This window comes from Amblyraja radiata, chromosome 33, assembly GCF_010909765.2.
Source record: "Amblyraja radiata isolate CabotCenter1 chromosome 33, sAmbRad1.1.pri, whole genome shotgun sequence".
NCBI lineage: Eukaryota > Metazoa > Chordata > Chondrichthyes > Rajiformes > Rajidae > Amblyraja > Amblyraja radiata.
The window spans coordinates 21,492,925-21,514,979 of NC_045988.1; the positions used below are offsets into that span (position 1 = coordinate 21,492,925).

The window sequence follows — 22,055 nt, forward strand, 5'->3', positions numbered from 1 at the left end:
CCAAGACTTAAATTTCAATAAAACAACGAGTCTTTATTTATTTGTAATAGTCAGAAGAATCTCCTTTGCAGAGCAATTCAGTTCAACAGTGGGTGTTGTACATTGCTGAGCAATATTGATTTAATAATGGTTCAATGGTTCTTTTATTGTCTCGTGTAACATAGTTACAATGAAATACTTTTTTTGCACATAGATCAGAGCGATTATTGCTGTACATAAAGACAATCCCCAATGTACCACATGCATGGAAACAGCCCACTGAGTCCATATGCACCAGTCTCCAGATTTGACACCGTTATTATGCAGTCCATGCTGCATTTGGCCATAAAGGCCCCATTGCAGCCATCACCTCATTCATTTTGCCAGTGAGCCGTCCTTCTCCTCTCCGGGCCTTCAGTCTTCGTGCCCTGGGGGGCGCCTCCCGCAACCGACCTTGACGGCACGGAAGGTTGGACCCCCAGAGATAGACACAAAATGCTGGAGTAACTCGGCGGGTCGGACAGCATCTCTGGAGGAAAGGAATAGGTGACATTTCGGGTCGAGGCCCTTCTTCAGGCTGAATGTCAGGGGAAAGGGAAACGAGAGATTTAGACGGTGATATTCAGAGATATAGAACAAATGAATGAAAGATATGCAAACAAGTAACGATGATAAAAGAGACAGGACATTGTTAGCTGTGGTCGAGGTGAAAATGAGCTACAGACAATGAGACTCAACAAGACGACTTTGAAGCTGGTACAATGACATGGGTGGGGGAGGGGCGGAGAGAGAGGGGCTGCAAGGATTAGAGAAATCAATATTCATGTCGCCGGGTTGTAAGCTGTACAAGCAAAACATGAGGTGCTGTTCCTCCAATTTGTATTTGGCCCCAGTCTGACAATGGAGGAGGCCCAGGACAGAATGGTCAGTGTGGGAATGGGAAGGGGAATTAAAGTGTTTGGCAACCGGGAGATCAGGTAGGTCCAGGCGGACTGAGCGAAGGTGTTCAGGGAAACATTCACCCAGTCTACGTTTGGTCTCGCCGATGTATGAGTCCAAATCTTGAACAAGCGATATGGTAGATGAGGTTGGAGGAGGTGCAAGTGACATCCGGTTCTCCTCCCGACCCTTTGTCCCGCATCCACCGGTGTTGCCAACCCTCTCCTCCTTCCGGTTCCTGGTTCTCGGGGGCGGGTGGGAGAGGAGCCTCGGACCCACTGCAGGTGGGACACCCCGGCTCCACGGCTGCTGCCTGTCGTGGTTTGGCAACCGTCCGCAAGGCCCTCAGAGAGCTTCTGCCGCACGGCCCTATGTCCGTTGTCGGTGGTGGCTCCTCTGGTCTTCGGGGCTGAGCATGGTCGAGTTCAGCAGCAGCTTCCTTCGACAGACCGCGGCCCGCTGGTCTCACGCTGTCCAGCCATGTGGTTTTGCGAAGGGACTACACACTGTCCACGGGCGCCCCGGGGGATTTCCTGGACCGCTGGGCACTGCGGGGGGTGGAATGATTCCTTGATAAGGATGGTGATATAGTTGTATAATAGTTTATTTAGTATTGAAGAATATTTGTTTGTCTTGTATTATGGTGGTGGGTTTTGTTTTGATTTATTTCGTACTGTCCATATTATTATTAATAATTGAATAAATAATTGTTGATTAAAACAAAAACAAACAAAACATAGAAGCATTTAATGAACTCAACATATACACAGGGTTTGCAAGGAACTGTACCACTACAATTAATAGGCCACCACTGTTAAATTATGGTGGTTTAGGTAAAAATAACAGAATAATATTTAAGGTAAAGATATCTTTGATAATCTTAGGATGTTCTAAGCATTTCATAGATTATGATGTGTTTTTGAGATGTAGTCAGTATTTGTAATTATAGTCACCAGTCACTTTTAATTTCCATAAAGCATGCTGTGACAAATAATAATGAAATAAATGACTGGATTCTTTTTGTGTGTTTATGGAATAATGACACTCAAAGATCATTGCCACACGACCTTTCATGACCACAAGAAATAATATTTAGACAGCACTAATATTTTTGAAAGACAGCACTTCCTCACTAGTTCAGACCTTGTGTTCACATCCTGAACTTAGTCTCTAGTGAGTGGATGTATGAAATAATATGGAAGATTCCACATTGCATAAGTGCGGCATGTTGGCGCAGCGGTAGAGTTGCTGCTTTATAGCTCCAGAGACCCGGGTTCGATCCTGACCATGGGTGCTGTCCGCGTGGAGTTTGTACATTCTCCCTGTGATTACGTGGGTTTTCTCCAGATGCTCCGGTTTCCTCCCACACTCCAAAGACGTACAGGTTTGTAGGTCAATTGGCTTTGATAAACAATTATAAATGATCTCTAGTGTGTTGGATAGTGTAAATGTGCAGGGATCGCTGGTCAGCGGGGATCTTTAAAACGATAACCTAAATTGTACTAAAAACATAGTCCGTCCATCTGAGCAGAATAATGTTTCTCCATTATGAAAATTCTATTTGAGTTACTGAGTTTAGTTAGAAATCATGTAAAAAATCATACAATTTCACATTATTATGGTGGTTGTGACATTGTGTAACAATCTCCACATCGTGACGAGATAACAACTGATCAGGGTATGTTTACTTAGGCATATTAATTATCGGTCATACAAATTAATAGCATTGAATTTCAATTAGATATGATTTGGGAAATTAGTCATGGCTTCTGTTCCAATGTCATTTATATTTATTGATCCACCATTCATAGTTTGCCTTTACGCTGCCTCCTGTCAGAATCCTGGAAGCCCTTCCCTAAACCTCTCTGCTATACATTTTTCTTTAATGCTTTTAAACCTGCCCCTTTGATCAATCTTTTGGGAATCTACATTAAAATCCTTTCGTGTGGCTCAGTATCAAAATCATGGAGGAGGTGGGTTTTCTTGCTGTGATAAAGGCACGAGGAATCTACTGTTGTTATTTTTGTTTGTCTTGCTGTACCTGTACCGTCTTCTGATATCCTCTCTTCCTCTATCAAACATGGCCCTCAGCGGTTCAGCATGGAAGGGATCTCAAGTGTCATCCAGAGTGGCATTCGACAGACCTTTGGAAACTCGGGCAATGAAAAACAGGTAGCTGCCTTTTCTGCCTTTCCCCATTTCTATTGTTTGACGTTCATTAGCTGAATGAGCTGAGTTTGTAGTTCATAAGTTGTGAATCCCACGGGACAGTGCTGGAGTCTCCAGGAATTAGAGATTAATGTCCTCAACAAACCAGAATAAATAGCATAGAACTATTAAAATAATAGTGTATCATCATAGAGCCATACCGCATGGAAGCAGGCCCTTTGGCCCAACTTACCCATGCTGACCAAGATGCGCTATCCATACTAGTCCCACCTACCTGCGTTTGGCCCATATCCCTCTAAACCATAACTATCCATGTACCTGTCCAAATGCCTTCTAAAAGTTGTGATCCTACCTGCCTCAACAACCCCCTCTGGCTGCTCATACTATATACCAACCCTCTTCTGTGTACATTATCATTCTAACTTTCCTTGAGATCTTTTGCTAATTGTTTATTAAAATATTAAGGATGAGAAAATGGGTGTTTGAGTGGGCACGATAGCTGGAGGTGGGCAGCCATATGATGAAATATCCGGGAGTTTGTCTAACATGGTTTGGCAATCCCATATTAAGGCAACATTTGATGATAAGGGAAAATAATTAGATTTGCTTAAGTAATCAATACTCTTCAAAGCCCTTGTTCTAGGCCGGGTTACTTGTCCTAACTGGTTTGTAACCTCAGCAGATTTATCCTGTGCAGGTTATTTCAGGAAATATCGGGAAATACTCAAACTGAGAATTAGCAAGTTTAAAGCCACTCTTCCAACAGCAGTACCTAGAAGAAGTGAAAATTCTTAATCATTGTTCTTTCACTCTCCACAATTCAGTCGAGGCGCTGCAAGATACTTGCTTTATACAAAACATATGGCAAATTTATATCTAAATACAAACTTTTTTCACCATTATGGTAAGTGAGCATTTTAATTTAGAGTCATAGTCACACAGCACAGAAACAAGCCCTTCGGCCCAACTCACCCATGCCGACCAAGATGCCCCATCTACGTTTGTCCAACCTGCCTGCATCTAGCCCGTATCCATCTAAACCTTTCCTATCCATACAACTGTCCAGATGTCTTTTAAAAGTTGTTATGGTATACCCCCCCAACTATTTCCTCTGGCAGCTCATTCCATATACCCACCAACCTCTGTGTGAATGAATTGCCCCTCAGGTTCCTATTAAATCTTGTGTTCAAAAGGGAACTGCAGATGCTGGAATATCGAAGGTACACAAAATTGCTGGGGAAACTCAGCGGGTGCAGCAGCATCTATGGAGCGAAGGAAATAGGCGACGTTTCGGGCCGAAACGTCGCCTATTTCCTTCGCTCCATAGATGCTGCTGCACCCGCTGAGTTTCCCCAGCAATTTTGTGTACCTCCTATTAAATCTTCCTCCATTCACCTTAAACCTCTGCCCTCTGGTTCTTGATGGTTTTACTCTGGGTTAAAGACTCTGTCCCCCCCTCATTGTATACACTATATATTTTTCAGTCTCTTTGAAAGTAATCTCGTGTGTGTGTATGTTTGAACATTATTTTGTACATACAATAGCTGTTACTGGTCTGAGTCTTTTCAACTAACTGGGAGAATGAGGGTCCCTCTCATTGGATCTGCACTTCCCTTTGCTGTTGTGTATCACTGATCCAGAAATAAGGAGTTTATGATAAAGAACATCTGAGGCTAGCTTGGGTGTAGAGGAAAAGCAATGACATTTATTTTGCTTAACTAATTGCGTTTGTGTCCTGTATCTAGTATCTAACTACGGTGATTCCTTATGAAAAAAAGGGCACTCCTCCAACTGTTGAAGACCTTCAAATACTAACCACAAGTGAGTAACATGGAAATAAGTTGCTAGTTTCAATCTTTGATGATAGATTGATTTTGTGAGATGAAATAATGAGATTATTTTATGCATATTTTTAAGGCAGAGATAGATAGATTCTTGATTAGTACAGGTGTCAGATGTTATGGGGAGAAGGCAGGAGAATGGGGTTGGGAGGGAGAGCCATGATTGAATGGCGGAGTAGACTTGATAGGCTGAGTGGCCTAATTCTGCTCCTATCACTTATGACCTGATGAAATTGGCATCTTGAGGTTCTGGGGCAGTGTTGAAAGGTCTTGCACATTGGATACCACTACAGATTAGGGTACAAATTAAAGTTTTCCATCTTTCACTCAGTTTTTAAATTCACACACAAAAACGAGCACCACTGACGCTTAAGGCCCCTTTCCCAAACGGCGTCTTGGCACAGAGAGAAAACAAAATTAATCTGGAAGATGGCACCTCTGACAAGAGCAGAACTCCCATCAGAGCAACGTTAATAGTGGCACTGGACTTGTACCCAGAAGTGGTGGACATAAGCAAATTTAACAATAGAACACCAGGCTGGAGAGAGAATATGATGAATGTACTTTGGAAGGTTCAGTTTTTGAAGTCACTAACCAACTTTATTTCTCTGTAGTTCTTCTGGCTATGAAGGAGGACAGTGAGAAGGTTCCAGTTTTACTGACTGACTACATTTTAAAAGGTAATTATTTTGAACAAATAATATACACACACATGCATATAGGCATATATATATATACACACACATACACACACGTATATATATATATACACACTTACACACACACACACACACATAGAAGATCAGCTGGGTTCTTGAGAACGGCAGAGTGGGAACATCGGGCCAAGAATCCTTCTCCTGCATCTGATATTTCTCCTGCTCTCTCCGACTGCTTGCCCTTTTGAGAACCCAATCATCCCCCGCGTCAATAATGCCTTGAGCATGAGTGCTACAATGTGAACGAGTAGAACATGGGATTACTTGATCTTTGTCATCTTGACAGCTTGATGTCAGAAGGACCAGTTGTCATTAGGTCATAAGGTCACAAGTAATGGGACTAGAATTAGGCCATTCGGCCCATCAAGTCTACTCCACCATTCAACCATAGGTGATCTATTTCTCCCTCCTAACCCCATTCTCCTGCCTTCTCCCCATCACCCCTGTGTTTGTGTTGACGAAAACCAGACCAGTTTGCTGCACAGCACAGGGTTACCAAGACATCGCCAACAAACATGTGGTTAAACACACGTTAAAGATGCCGCTATGCTGGCTGGACCCTTTGAATCTCCATTCCCTCTTATTGCCATGACATCTGTTGACCGCAGTGACCTTATAAGGTGAGGAGAGGTGAAGGAGCCTCTCTTGAATGTGATGGATGGTAATTAAAAATTGATTTCCCCCACAATTTATTGACAACTGCTCCCTTGTGCGACCTGAACTAAAGCCTGGAATGTCAGAACAATATTTCATTGAGACAGAAATATAGCAAGGATAAAGTTTCAAGTATTATTGACCATAATCCCGATGATTTACTCGAGGTTGTTTCGAGGGTAACTCTGACCTCAGTTTAGTGCGTCTCGAATGGAAACAGGGAGTCTGATATAAGCTGGAAATAAGATGTAGACATCTGTGATGGTTCAATAAATGATGGCCTTGCTGGCAATACATACACAAAATATTGATTAACTTGTCCAAAGCCTGGCAGTGGAGCTTAACACAAGAAATAGAAGCATGACCAGGCCATTCAGCCCCTCTGTGCCTGTTCTATCATTCAGTCATATCATGGGTGTTCTTTTACCTCAAAACCTCTTTCTTGCACTAATTCCACATCCCTTTATTCCCTTAATATTCAAAAATCCTTCTCTCTCTGCCTTGAACATGGTGACTTCGCCTTCATAGCTCTCTTGAATAGAGAATTCCTAAGATTCTATTCTCTAGGTAATGAAATGTACTCCATGCACAGTCTTGAATGGCCAACCCTTTATTTTGTGACGGTGACTCCTGTTTCTGGGCACATCAGTCAGGGGAAGCTTCATCTCTGTATCGACCCATATCAAAACCCATAAGAATAACGAATTTCATATATTCCGGTGAGATTGCGACTCATTCTGCAAAAAGTCTCGAGAGTATAGTCTAATTTAATTAATCTGCCTTCACTGATCAAAAAGTACTGCAACTCTACCGACGTGTAGCTGTAACACCCCACTCTGCACCTGGAAATATAGGGGATAGCAAACTGCTAGAGAAACTCAATGGGTCAGGCAGCATCTGTGGTGGGAAATGGACAGAAGACGTTTTGGGTTAGGACCCATCTTTAGACTGAGGAAGGATCCCAATCCGAAACATTATCCATTTCCCTGCACGGATGTTGCCTGACCAGCTGAGTTACTGCAGCAGTTTGCTTTTTACCCAAGAGAACAAGATTACTTGTGGCTGAAGAGGGATCTCAACCAGTAACGTCACTTATCCATCTTCTCCACAGAGGCTGCTTGACCCATTGAGTTATTCCAATGCTTTGTGACTCTCTTTGTAAACCAGCATTTACTGTAAACTGTTTCTACTTCTCTATTACTCACTTTAATGTTAGTGTCCGCCTGCTCTTCATTGAGTAGCGCCACTGATTCTTCACATTTAGTCATAGAGCCGTATAGGTGAAAACAGGCCCTTCGGCCCAACTTGCCCATGCCAGTCAACTTGCCCATGCCAGTCAACTTGCCCATGCCAATCAACTTGCCCATGCCAATCAACTTGCCCCATGCCAATCAACTTGTCCATACCAATCAACTTGCCCATGCCAGTCAACTTGCCCATGCCAATCAACTTGCCCATGCCAATCAACTTGCCCATGCCAATCAACTTGCCCATGCCAATCAACTTGCCCCATCCACACTAGTCCCACCTGTTTGTGTTTAGCCCATATCCCTCCAAACCGATCCTATTCATGTATCTATCCAAATGATTTTTAAACATTGTGATAGTACCTGCCTCAACTATCTCCTCTGGCATCTCGTTCCATATACCCACCACCCTTTGTGTAAAAGAATGTTGCCCCTCAGGTTCCTATTAAATCTTTCCCCAATCACCTTAAACCTAGTTCTGAAGATCTCCTGAAAAGTGGATTGCAAATATACCACTTGCTCCTGTGTGTGTACATAAATCATAACTTAAAAGTGCTTTTGTGCAAATTTAGACGTTTTTGCTCCTATTTTAGGGGAAGTTGGTGGGAATTTCCTGCCTCGCTTTAATCTCCAGTAAATGTTGTCATTTGTATTTCGCACTTGATGACATCGTCTAGGAGGGAAGCACAGAGCTTTAACTCAACCGCAGGAACTGGATCAAAATGCTGTAATGCACAACCTCAGTTGTGTAATGACAGCTAAATGAGGAACAAGTCCCACATTAAATGGTTTAGTGGATCACCGCTTTTTGTAAGCACTGAGTCCCCTGCATTGATGTACAAGTGCTGCCCTTTTGCCTGACGTTCACTAAGGCCATTGCCCAGCTCAGTCACGGGGCCCTAAAGCAGCAAGGAGGCCTTTGGCAGAGAGGGTTTCTGTTACACCAAGGGATCTGGTCATATCAAGGTGCTTGATCATAACATGGTCAGAATACAGGCTTTGATCCAGGCTGTTAGATAGGACTGGGATACTCCTCACACACCTCCTTTCAAACTTCACCTTTCCCAATTCCCCCTTCACCTTTCCCAATTCCCCCTTCACATGTGCGTCTGATATTGAGAAAGCACAGTAACACAGCTGCCCCACTTCCCAACCACATTGTGCAAATGATCAGGCAGCATTCAGCTCAGCTGCTTCTGTGAACACACGTTAGGCTCTAAACTGCTTGTAAACGGGGAGGTGAAAAGATTTCTTACACCAATGATTTCTTAAAATGGGAATGCCCCCAAATTAATGACTTAGTGACCTCTTCTTTGGCATTGGAGCATTAGACACTAGACATTGAAACAGACACAGACAAGTACAGCATAGGAACAATGTGTGTGCTGAACATGATCTCATCTATCTGTACACGATCCATATCCCTCTATTCCCTGCTCTTCCATGTGCCTATCTAAAAGCCTCTTAAATACCACTAATGTATCTACCTCCACTCCTGGCAATGGGTTCCAGTCCCCACTACACCCTATGTAAATAAAAACTTGCCCTGCACATCTCCATTAAACTTTCCCCTTCTTATCTTATAGCTATGGTCTCTAGTATTGGACATTTCCACCCTGGGATAAAGGTTCTAAAGGGCCTGTCCCACTTGGCTGTCATTTGCGGCTCATTTATGCATCATATGTAAAATAGGTTGATGCGTCGTTACGCACGACGTCGCACGCAAATCACGCGTCATCATGCCGTCTGGTGCAGGTGACATCATTAGAATACCCTGCGGCGCGCGGCGATGCATGGTTATGCATGGTGACGTAATCATGCGTCACCACACGATACACGTGAGACGTCGGGATGCAGCGTGCGACGCCAATGCGTCAGCATGCGAAACCAATGCGTCAGCGTGCGTATGCGATACGTCACGCATGTGGCGCGCAAAGATTTCGTACTGTACGAAATCCTGGAGCGCCGCGCGATACCGCGTGCAACTCCACGCCTCTCCATGCGCCCGTCCCGCGCTACCCACACGCTACCCGTGCATCACAATGCGTCGACCTATTTTACATATGACACGTAAATGAGGCGCAAATGAGGGCCAAGTGGGACAGGCCCTTAACTGACTACCCTTTCTAAGTCTCACACAGATTAACATTAAACAGCACCAAAATTAGGTGAGGTACAATTTGTAAGTTAATGTTTTTGAACTGTACTGTATCCCCAAGTGTTTGACGTAAGCCTTGCACCCACAACCTCCTTCTGAACGAGACGTGTAAGTATTAACAACAAGTCAAAGACTGATAACAACATTGACAATAAAGATTATCTTATCTTATAACAACATTGAACCTCATTCTATCTGCGAGTGAAGGTCCACATGTACATGTAGCAGTGATTCTGCCAGGGTTGAGAACAAAAACACAGACAGGTTACAGACTCCTCTTGGACAGAATCATGAATACAACAGCAGTAACTGGAAGTTAACCTGAATGTTTAATGTTCAGTTGGAGGCTTGTATTCTTCCGGGATGCTGCTCAGATGGTATACGGAGCTTTATAGGCTATTCTCAGGACTATGTGTTAGATTCTTATTCATAATTCATGTGATGCCTGCCCTTCACAGCACTGTTATGTTTTGATGTGTCTTTGTCTTTCCAGTTTTGTGCCCGACATAAGCCTACGCATTGTTCCCACGGATGCCAGGGTTGGCTAGGCTGCCAGATTCCCGCTTGCAGGCTGCATCCCAAGGCCAAAATAATGTCCAGATAAGCTAACCACATGAACCAGCCTCCATCCTTCAGACGAGAGAAAACAGCCAATTGAAAGAAATGTGGTTTCTTAAGCTTTGGCAAAGGTTTTGTAAATATTTTATTTTTAAGAGTTAACTGACAGTGGAGTTGGCATCAATAATCAGAAATTATCAGAAGTCGTCAACAAAGAAAATGGAAACTAACAGGAACAATTTAAATATACTTAATCTGTCACAGCTTCTTCATCGGGTACACTTGGAAATTCAGGCCTGTGTATAATGCAGTCACCCTTAATCTGCTCTTGTTTTGGGAGTAAGAATTGCTCTAGATCCACCCACATTGAGACAGACTGAAAGGAGAAACGATTTGGCAATCTTACCGCAGTCACTGGGCACAATTCATAGCTTTTGCAATGTGTTGCAGTCCTAAAGTAGTAAGTAGAAATCTTCGATGAAATAATGAGAAATGTGGTCTTTATCAGGTCTTTATCACTGATTGTGCATCAGGGATCTGAGGAAGGATCAACTAGCCACTAAAATAGTATTATAAGGGGTTTACATGATAACGTTTGGTAAGTGCCATGTCCTGACATTATATCCTATCACTGCTGGGAAAAAACACATATCGCTGAGATAGATGGAATCATTTATTTGAAGTGCTGTCTTTATTGCTGCATAATCCCTCCTGGAGCCAGCTGTTTGCTGGTGTGGTGGTGACTGACTACATTTCGTACCTGATCCATCATGCATTGAAATCTCTAACAATGATTCATAAAATTGTTTACAGCCTCAGGATAGTAGTCTCCCGTGGCGGGCTGAAGGGCCTCGTTAAAATGGCGGGCACCGCTGAGTCACGTGTGTACATCATCCAGTATTTATGCAATCTTCGTGGTTGCTTCTCAAGCACAATGTACATTAAACCAAGACCCTGCCCAAAGGCGGGCGTGAATGGAATAATCAGCCGATTAATACTGCTGACAACCACGAGAAGAAATACAACAGCAGCATTATTTGATACAGTATCTAGTCCAGCTATCTCCCTGGTCGAGACTGTCTCAACAATCGCCCTGTTATTCCACTACAGTCTGCGGCCACTTCTTTATGGTTATGCCTGGTTTCTAAGCATGTCTACTTCACTTCATTGTTAAAGAATAAATAGCTTCTCTCTGTTATAATAGCTTCGCTCTGCAGTAAAATGTCCCCTTCACAAATTGACCTTCCACGTTTAGATAGAGTGCACTCTGGCATGTCTGGTGCCATCTGTGTGGGTAGAACACCTTGCCACCTGCCTCCTCTGTAACGTACTCCTCCACTGTCTGCAGCTTCTCTGAGATAGCCCTCCACCACCTGGTGGGCAGATGTCCCTTTGAAAGTCACTCTCCCCAAACGCCAGCTTCTCTGCTTTTCTCAAGTCACCAGTCAGTTAATCTAGTTGATGTGGAATGAGAGCGACACCTAGTAAAGGGGAATCAACTGAACACTCTCGGTCCTGCAACCACATAAGCATTAAATCCCTTAATTCCAGTTTATCAGCACGAGCCCATCCAAAATTTGGAAAGTGGAAACTTTAGGGGAAGTGGCCTTTCTACACAGTCATAGAGTGTGTAAACAAGCCCAACTTGCCCATGCTGACCAGCATGCCCCTTCTACACTTGGCCCACCTGCCGGCGTTGGCCCATATCCCTCTAAAACCATGGGTAATAATGGTGAAATACATGAAGCAACTCACTCACAATGTCCCCATACTCCTAGATCACAGTTCTGTCTCATTTCAAGTGGTCTCAATGCACAGCTTTGAATGGAGATATTCCTTTCATGGTACAGGCTGAGGGCTTTACCTCAGGGGTGTCTGTATGGTGCAAGAACAATGTGCATAACCAGGTCAGTATTGCCACCGCATCAAAGCTGCAGGACTGGTGGTCACCAGGGAGTCTGAAAGCTAAGTTGCCAGCTTCATAACACCCTATGTCCCATGGCATTATATTAGACAGGAGTGAGTTGATGCAGCAATACTGATGCCTTCTGCTCCTGGGTGCAGTCGCACTGTAGGGGATGCTGGGAGTGGTGCAAGTTGGGGAGTGGGAGGGCAAGGTTATCAATAAACCCAAATAAATTCACTTTACGATAGACTCAAAGTGCTGGAGTATCTCAGCGGGTCAGGCAGCATCTCCGTAGAAAAAGGATGGGTGACATTTCAGGTCTGGACCCTCCTTCAGTCTGAGGAAGGACCAAACTCAGTTTGAAGTAGTCTGAGGACTTTTCAGTCTGAAGAAGGGTCCCGACCCGACATGTCACCCATTCTTTTTCTCCAGAGATGCTGCCCGACTCGCTGAGTTACTCCAACACTTTGTGTCTGTCTATCTCTGGTAATAAACCAGCATCGGCTGTTCCTTGTTTCTACATTTCTTCTGAATTCACTTTAATTTCCTTTCAAACGAATTCTATCAGAAGGAAGTGTTACCATCCGCCCGTCTGTCTCTGCTCCTCACTACTTTACATCCTAACTCCTATCCGTCACCTTCCTGCCTAAGAAACCAAAATTATTTTATAAGACATGCCCTTGTCTTATTGTATTGTCCATAAAAAGTAAATTACTTAACACTTTACAGGTTAATATTACTTGTTTAAAACTTCAGAAGACAGCATTGTACCCTGAACATGCTCATTGTTAAGTATTACCTCACTGGTGCTATGATTATTTATATATTTATTTCCACGATGGATGCAAATTATGATTGTATTGTTTACAATGAATATTAAGAAGAAACCACGGCATACAGATGGTAAATTGACAGCACACAAGCCTTTGAAAAGTCCAGTCTTACACTATGCATTATTCATTTCTGGTCAGTTCAATGCTATGGAGTGATATGACTGCAAACCATGTAACTAAATAACCTTAAAATAGACTAAAGGGCCTGTCCCACGATGTGAGTTCACCCAAGAGCTCTCCCGAGTTTAAAAAAACAAATCTAACTCGTGGTACCTCCGTCACAAGTATTTATTTACTCTTGGAAAATTTTCACACTGTTGAAAAAACTTCACGATTTTCCGCGTTTCCAGAGTACCTGCCGTTAGCATTACGTGCCGCTACAAGACATCCACGAGCCATGACGTACCCACTACGTACATTCTACATACTTACCACGAGTTTGATTTTTTTTTAACTCGGGAGAGCTCTTGGGGGAACTCGCATCATGGGACAGGCCCTTTACAGTGTTGCAGTACGCCACTGAATAAATCTGGCGGGAGACACATCTTGGAAATCTGCAGTTAATTCGCCTCACAAAGTGTTGACGTTAGGTTTAAAAACTAACATAAATACTGTATTTGGTTTTACAGGATCCCTGGAGAAAAGGAATAGGTGGCGTTTCGGGTCAAGACCTTTCTTGTCTCGACCCTAAACGTCACCTATTCGTTTTCTCTAGAGATGCTGCCTGACCCGCTGAGTTACTCCAGCATTTTGTGTCTATCTTCAGTGTAAACCAGCATCTGCAGTTCCTTCCTACATGCTGTATTAGGTTTTGTTATGTTAAGGGTTTATGAGGTGAAGGCAGAACGATAAGGTTAAGGTACAGGTTAGTCATGATCTAAAATGGTTCAACTGCCTGCTGTACCCCTGCCCCAGCTGAATGTCAAGTACTAAATATAATGATGCAAGCATTGCTCTGGCCCACAGAAGCAAGTGTACAGTAGCTATACTCAGACTGTGCTTGAGAAAGCCACTCCTGTGATAAGGAGCAGACTCGATGGGCCGAATGGCCTAATTCTGCTGCTATGTCTTGTGTTTTTATGGAGGCACTATCGGTTTCAGTTCTTGCCCCTGTCCTTATTCAAGAGATGACATTTAAAAAGGCTCAAGGAGCATCTCTGCAAAGGTAAATTAAAAATTTTAAACAGTGTACTCAAGGCAAAGCAGGTTATAATACTGATCTTGCAACAATGAGGAAATGGATGGCTTATTGAGGGTAATTGTGATTCTCTACACCCTGCTTTGATAGTTTCTTATGCCTGCCTGTGGGGAATATGCACCCAGGACCAAATTACAGTGTCTCTCCTCATTATGATAACCCAAGTAGGAGGGTACACTTAAGGTGTACGTATCAACCTGCCATTTTGTCGACACGAACCAGAAGACAATGGCGACCTACTTACTGCGCTGATCCAGCCTCTGTGGAAGAAACTGCGGGATTGATTTTAGCAATTTGTAATGTAATGAGGAGTGAGAGGGGTGAGCAAGGGTTTGCTGAGAGTGATACATTTTTGTTGAGAGAAGCAGGTATGTTATGCAATATTGTTCTGGAGGTGTAAAAGGAGCTTTGCTGTGCTTGTAACTTAAGTGGTTCCAGATCCAAATCTAGCCATCCTGGCCATGGTACTAAAGTTTATTTAGAAGCACTCCTTCAACTTTCAACTATGTGACAAGACAAAATTCAAACAAGAACAGAAATTAATAGTGACACCATCTTTGAGGCAATCCTCAATCCCACCATTAAAAATATTTGTAACTTAGTGGTGGCACAGTGGCGCAAAGGTAGAGATGCTGACTTACAGCGCCAGAGGCCCAGGTTTGATCCTGGCCACGGGTGCTGTTTGTATAGAGCGTAGGTTTTCTTCGGGTGCTCCGGTTTCCTCCCACACTCCAAAACAAAAATACAGGTTTGTAGGTTAATTGGCTTTGGTAAAAAATGTAAAAAGTCCCTAGTGTGTAGGATAGTGCTAGTGTACGGGGATCACTGGTCGGCACGGACACGTTGGGCCGAAGGGCCACATTCCACAATGTAGCTGTAAATTATACTAAACTTGTGATTTGTACTGTTTTAAATGACTCGTTGTGATTTGTAGCAAAAAGCATATCATTGGAAAAAGATGTTTATCTGTAGAATGAGAGCAAAAATCATCGGCGGCATGGTGGCGCAGCGGTAGAGTTGCTGCCTTGCAGCGCTTGCAGCGCCGGAGACCCAGGTTCGATCCCGACGATGGGTGCTGTCTGTACGGAGTTTGTACATTCTCCACGTGACCTGCGTGGGTTTTGTCCGAGATCTTCGGTTTCCTCCCACACTCTAAAGACGTACAGGTGTGTAGGTTAATTGGCTTGGTAAATGTAAAAAGTGTCCCTAGTGTGTTTGAAAAGGATAGTAGGAGAATGTTAATGTGCGGGGATCGCTGGTCAGCACGGACCCAGTGGGCCAAAGGGCCTATTTCCGCGCTGTATCTCTAAACTAAACTAATCTGATCCCCAATGTTGGAATCTGCAACTTAAACTGCTCGTTGTATAAATACACAGACCACGCAAGAAATGTTCTAGAATGCAGCAAGTTCTGGCAAAAAGACATTGCATTCACCGTGGATACCAGCTCTCCATGGTATGAACTCCAAGTTAAAAGAGCACTTCAAATTATCTTATCTTTACAAATGCTAGACACCATGTTATGTCTCTTCAGTAGTAATTTAATTTTTTAATTTAATTTCTCAAAGTTAGGCGGCTGTTATCAGTGAAGAGAGGCCGCAATTGAATCTTGTGTGAATCAGAAAACAGGAAATGTGTCAAAATGGCCGTTAATTGCTTGTATAATAAAGAACAAACACTAATATTGATCAATGTTAATTTTATAAATAGGCGAGAGAACGGAACAAATGTATGTCTAACTGAGTTCTTGTAATGAAACGTCAACAACTTCCAGTGTTCTTCCTTTAAAGAGGCAATAGCTGTTTATAATTTTTTCTTGTTCGTTGAACAATCAGGATTTTCTCTCTCTCTCTCCCAATCTCTTTCGCTCTCACTCTCTCACTCTCTCTCTCTCTCTCTCTCTCTCTCTCTCCCTCACTCTCACTCTCTCTCTCACTTACTCTCTCTCTCACTCTCAATCTCACCCTCTCTCTCAAACTCTTACTCTTGCTCCCTCTCTCTCTCTCTCACTCACTCTCACTCTCTCTCTCTCTCTCTCTCTCTCTCTCTCACTCTCTCTCCCAATCTCTGTCACTCTCTCTCTCACTCACTCTCTCTCTCAAACTCTTACTCTTGCTCCCTCTCTCTCTCTCTCTCTCACTCACTCTCTCTTTCAATCTCACACTCACACTCTCTTACCCTTTCTCTCACTTCCTCACTCTCTCTCACTCATATTCATATTGTTGAATTTATGCCCCTGTCCCACTTAGGAAACCTGAACAGAAACCTCTGGAGACTTTGCGCCCCACCCAAGGTTTTCGTGCGGTTCCCGGAGGTTTTCGTCAGTCTCCCCACCTGCTTCCACCACCTGCAACCTCTGGCAACCACCTGCAACCTCCGGGAACCACACGGAAACCTTGGGTGGGGCGCAGAGTCTCCAGAGGTTTCCGTTCAGCTTTCCTAAGTGGGACAGGGGCATAAATTCACAAGGTGGAATGCTGTAATGTCCAAGCACCTTTCTGGAGTTATTGTAAGCTTGACACGAGAATCCTGCTGCATTGGTGACTGTGGCAGAATCCCATGGATGTTGAATTATTTGCCTAATTATTGCAGTTATTAACCCACCTTCTGCTTCCAGTTGAAACACCAAGAATCCCTCCCCTATATTTTAACCCAATCTTGCAGTTCAATGAGGAAAAACGCGATATTGTCTCTTTAAAATACTGTTCTGTAACTAATGTATGTCAATTTATTGCAGAGTATGAAGTTGTAACTGAAAATGCTAAAATAATTGACAATAAAGGTTTGCAATGTTTTATATACATGGAATATTAGTTATTCATAAATCAACTCAACGCAAGATCAAATCTTGCAATATGCGTTTGATCTCATATCAGGATTATAGTTTCATCCTCAAAACAGGGCTTTCTTAGTTTAGTTTATAGATACAGCGTGGAAACAGGCCCTTCGGCCCACCTAGTCCATGCCAGCTAATGCTGTAGGTTGGCACCAAGTTTGTCTCCATCAGGGATCAGGTTTTGTGTTAAAAGCATCCCTTTGCACCAGTCAACAAGACATTCACAAAATAGAAAGAGATGCAGAGATCTCAGCTTGCTCCTTGTTCAGTCCACTGGCATGTTTCCTGAGGTCATTCTAACATGGGTCTGTGGCCCCCATACAGACCTGCCATTCAATAGCTATATTAATATCGATCAGTATGACCCAGTGGATGGAAACTCTACGCAAGCAACGTGGGTTCAAGCCACCTATTGTCGTATGTCACGTTTACTCAATGGAATTGCTTGCAAATGTTCATAATATTGAATAATATAAATATTATGGAAACACTGGGGTTTAAACAATAAAAGTACACCAACACATCAGCCTGAAAAAGCGTCCCAACCTGAAACGTCACCCATCCATGTTCTGTAGAGATGCTGCCTGATCCACTGAGTTACTCCAGCCCTTTATTAAAAAAAATTACACACTATCAGAATGTTGTCTAGGCCTTGCTATCTGCAGGTATGAAATGTGTCGTTTCCTGGAGAGTTGTGATTGGAATTGATCACCGAGTTGAATCCTCAGCGAACAATCTGGCCTCCGACTTAATACAACACAGTCATTGATAAACTTATTATGTCTTGTTCTGATTGATCTTCCAGCTCATGCACCATAGAACTGCTGGTTTGGGCTCTTCAATTGACCATTAAGATGTGTGATTAAAGTGACAATGGTTTACATCTTCAGTAGATAAAATATTTTATTTTAGTTCCCTTCTATTCAATTAGTTGAAAACAATGACTGGGAATGACTGACCTCCTTGCACTGGAAAATCAATCACATTTTTCCAATCTCCCCTCAGTCTCCATTGTTCCAAAGAGAACCATCTTAGCTTGGACAGTGAAAGAGATACCACGGGTGAATTCAAAATGTGAATGATGCTTTTATTCATTGTTCTCTATTTCCATCTCCTCCAAACAGATCATCCATAATTAATGTTTAAGAAGGAACTGCAGATGCTGGAAAATCGAAGGTAGACAAAAATGCTGTGGAAACTCAGCGGGTGAGGCAGCATCTATGGAGCTTCAGTCTGAAACGTTGCCTATTCCTCCAATTGAGTGAACACATGTGGCAGATGGGAAGTGGTGGTGTAAATTAGTTGCTGATATGGTTCTGGCATATTGAACATGGCCCATATTTTCCTACTACCCCATATCTATCTTTCATGAAAGATCATCATGAAAGGTTCCACATCTGAAATGGCAGCTATTTCTCCATGACTGACCTGCTGATTATTTCCAGTGCTTGGCATCATCTGCTTTTTTATTCCACAACCAACAATACTAACCTGCCAGGAAAGTCCCATCACCTTATCAATAATAATTCATCATACAGTCCTAGCAACTTAATGAACTGATAACTCCTTATTAAGCCATTTCAATTCCTATCAGATACATTCCTCCCCTGCTTTCTCTCCTACTGTAAACTAGCTTGCATCTCTCTTGCCAAGTTATGTATATTAATTCCAAGACAGCATTGTTCCTCTACAACTTCCAGTGTCGGCTATTCCCAACATCTACCGTGTCTTTTTTTTTCCTTCCTAAGTGCACTTCCTCACATTTCTCCATAGTAGTATCGCAAGTTTGCCCTCATGTCTGAGGAACGATCTTGACCCAAAATTTTGTCTGTCCATTCCCTCCACAGATGCTGCCTGACCCACTAAGTTACTCCAGCACTTCGTATTGTTCTCCGCTATAAATTCTACTTGCCAATTTTGAGCCCACAACTGATCCATTACTATCTCCCTGCTGCTTAGACCTTTATCTCTCAATATCAATCACTTTGCCAGTTTTGGTATCATCAGCAAACCTCTTCATCGAGTGCCCTACATTATTGCCAAAGTCATGCACATCACTCATCCATTCAGCATGGGTAAGTTGGGCATAAGGGCCTGCTTCCATGCTGTATGACACGTACACAAGGGACCTAATACCAAGGCTGAAGAACCCCATTGCGTACAGCTCTCCTGTCACTAAAATTCACAACCTATTGTGTTTTCTGCTGCAGCCACATCTTTCCCCTTGGTAAATCCAATTTTCCCCTTGTGCTTTCCCTTTCATGATCGATTTGCCATGTGTGGATTTGTTGCTAACAGTTACGTACAATATAACATGTTCCATCAACATGAATCTCCTCCAGAAATGCAATTGTTGATCAGACACAACCATGCACTTTACAAATCCATGCCCTTTGATCCTTGAGCAATGAATTCGTCCCTCTTTATGTCTCCCCTCAGGATTCATTTCAACAATTTGATACCACCTGACACCAATTTGACGGAGATACAAAAGAATGCAGTTGCTGGAATCTGAAGCAAAATAAATCAAATTGCTGGAGGCACTCAGCGGGTCAGGCAGCATCTGCGGAGGGAATGAACAGTTGATGTCTCCTCAGGGTGGAAAGAGTGAAGATAGCCAGTAGCTAAGATAACATTAGAACAGTGCCGAACTAATATCTACCTCTTTGGTGACACTCAGACTATCCTTGATCGGACTTTGCTGGCTTTACCTTGCACTAAGCGTTATTCCCTTATCATGTATCTATACACTGTAAATGGCTCAATTGTAATCATGTATTGTCTTTCTGCTGACTGGGAAGCATGCAACAAAAGCTTTTCACTGTACCTCGGTACACGTGACAATAAACAAAACTGAACTAAGCTAACTAAACTATAAAGGGGTCAGGGGGTTGCAGGTGAGAGATCTCCACCCCTCCCCCCCTCACCCAAGTCCATCCATCTGTCCTCACCTGGATCCACCTATTGTTGAAGATAGACACAAATTGCTGGAGTAACTCAGCGGGTCAGGCAGCATCTCTGAAGAAAAGGAATAGTGACGTTCTGGGCCAAGATCCTTCTTCATCTATTGATGTCAACTGTGAAGAGAAGGAAAGTGAAATGTATTTCTTTTGGATACTGGTGTCTTCTTCTTATCGAGTCCACACACAAGATTAGAAGTTGTTCAGCCAGAGTTGAACACACTTCTCGGCATCTGCACACAATGGTGACTGTCTCGTGCTTCTGGTGCTTCTTGTGCGTGGTGGTGGAAAGGTTGGTGGAAACAGGGCCGCGACGTGAATGCTCTTTCCTTGACCCCGATACTGGTGTCAACTGGCGGTAAGTAAATGATAAATCCTGATCAGACTGGATGTGCTGAGTAATGTTAGGTTACTCTGTTACATCAACTCGCAACCCAACATTTATACCTCACATCACAAAGCCCAAAGGTCAGTTAATCTGTGCAAATATTTGAAGCAACTGGCAGATTGTCTATTAAATTTATGATTTATTCAAACAGTTTAATGTGATTTGGCATTGTTTGAACAGCTGGGAATTGATAAGAAGAGATCATTTGTAATGAGGAGTCCAGTGAATTTTCTGAAGGCATCCAGAGGTAAGATGGTTGAACCTTTGAAGAAACAAGTCCAACCAAATTCAGACCAAGGACTTAGTGGTGCCCCTGAGGAAGACATATCGGTGCCCCAGAGCAACTTAACCTCCAGTGGATCGCTAAACGTCATGAAGGGTTCTGACGAAACATCAGCAAATGGCATGGAGCATCCGCCTACTACAAATGGGTTGCAGGTATACGGACTGCAGACAGGGCAAGAGAAGGAGAGGATCACAAGTGGTGAGGGCATAAAGGTGAACGAAACTAGGAAAGGCTCGGAGACGTGCACTTATCAGGAGGAGGTGGCGATGGAGTTAAATGGTGCTGAAGATTTCACAATTGCGAACAGGGCTGGCAGCATACCGACACAGATCTGCAGAAACGAAGCAAGCACAGCGGGAATCTCCGATCCAATCATTCTGATCTGCCAGAAGGCAGACGACTTTAGTGGCTCGCTCAGCTCGGGGAGTGACAATGATTCCCTGTCGGCCGCCAGTGACAGCCCCATCTTCTCCATTGACCAGGACCTGTCTCTCTGGTCCACCCTTTGGGACCCTCCACCTGACCCGGAGACCCTCGCACAACTCCACGCCCACCCGGAATCTTTGCAACACTCGTCCAACGATAGGGAGAACTCTCAGTTGAAGCTGATCAACAGATTGGAGACCTGGAGCACCGGTGTGAAGAAGAAGTTCAAAAGCCAAATCCATCAGTTGACGCAGAAGGTGAAACCTAAAACACAATCGCCTGACCCAATTAAGGGTGAAGACGATGACCGCTTACAGGAAGGCCACACAGAGGAAGATGGATTTAGTGACATCCCACTTGGCTAATTATTAATTTCCATTGAAATCTTCACAGCATATATTGTACATAACCAATTGATACATTTTTTGTTAGAAAATGTCATTAAATGTTACCCATCAGCCATTATCTCAATTCTTTGAAGTAAATGCTGACATCAGTAATAACGCTAGTTTGGGCGTTGCATGCCCTTGGTTAGATGTTAAATTATTGTGTCTGCTGAAGGTCTCGACCCAAAATATCACCTTTTCCTTCTCTCCAGAGATGCTGCCTGTCCCGCTGAGTTACTCCAGCATTTTGTGACTATCTTCTTTCACACATACTCAGATTATTTATATGTATATTTCTATGTACTATTTGTACAGTGTATGTATAAATATGTATATATTATGTAATATATGTATATATTTATACATAAATATATATATATATGTACATTCATCATAAAATGTATTGGGAACATATAATCCCTGATGCCAGGGCCTCTTAAACAAGGCTGTAGAACAAATACAAATCAAAAGACAATATCGCACCGTTCCTGCCTCTCTTTGGATGCACAGATCAATTAGCAATCTCCTTCAATCAAAACTTCATCAATGAAAACCTCTCATGAGTCACCTACACTA

At 43.2% G+C, this 22,055-nt stretch overlaps 1 protein-coding gene across 1 annotated transcript in view; it reads left to right on the plus strand.

Annotated features, from left to right (window-relative positions):
• Positions 1-13,184, plus strand: part of fez1 (fasciculation and elongation protein zeta 1) — a 57,524-nt gene extending 44,340 nt beyond the window's left edge. The window contains exons 6-9 of the mRNA XM_033049510.1: positions 3,010-3,090; positions 4,833-4,908; positions 5,543-5,608; positions 10,197-13,184. Of these exons, the coding sequence (XP_032905401.1) occupies positions 3,010-3,090; positions 4,833-4,908; positions 5,543-5,608; positions 10,197-10,213 (240 nt within the window). The 3' untranslated portion in view covers positions 10,214-13,184. The remainder of the gene's footprint in view (positions 1-3,009; positions 3,091-4,832; positions 4,909-5,542; positions 5,609-10,196) is intronic.
• The last annotated feature ends 8,871 nt before the right edge of the window (positions 13,185-22,055 follow it).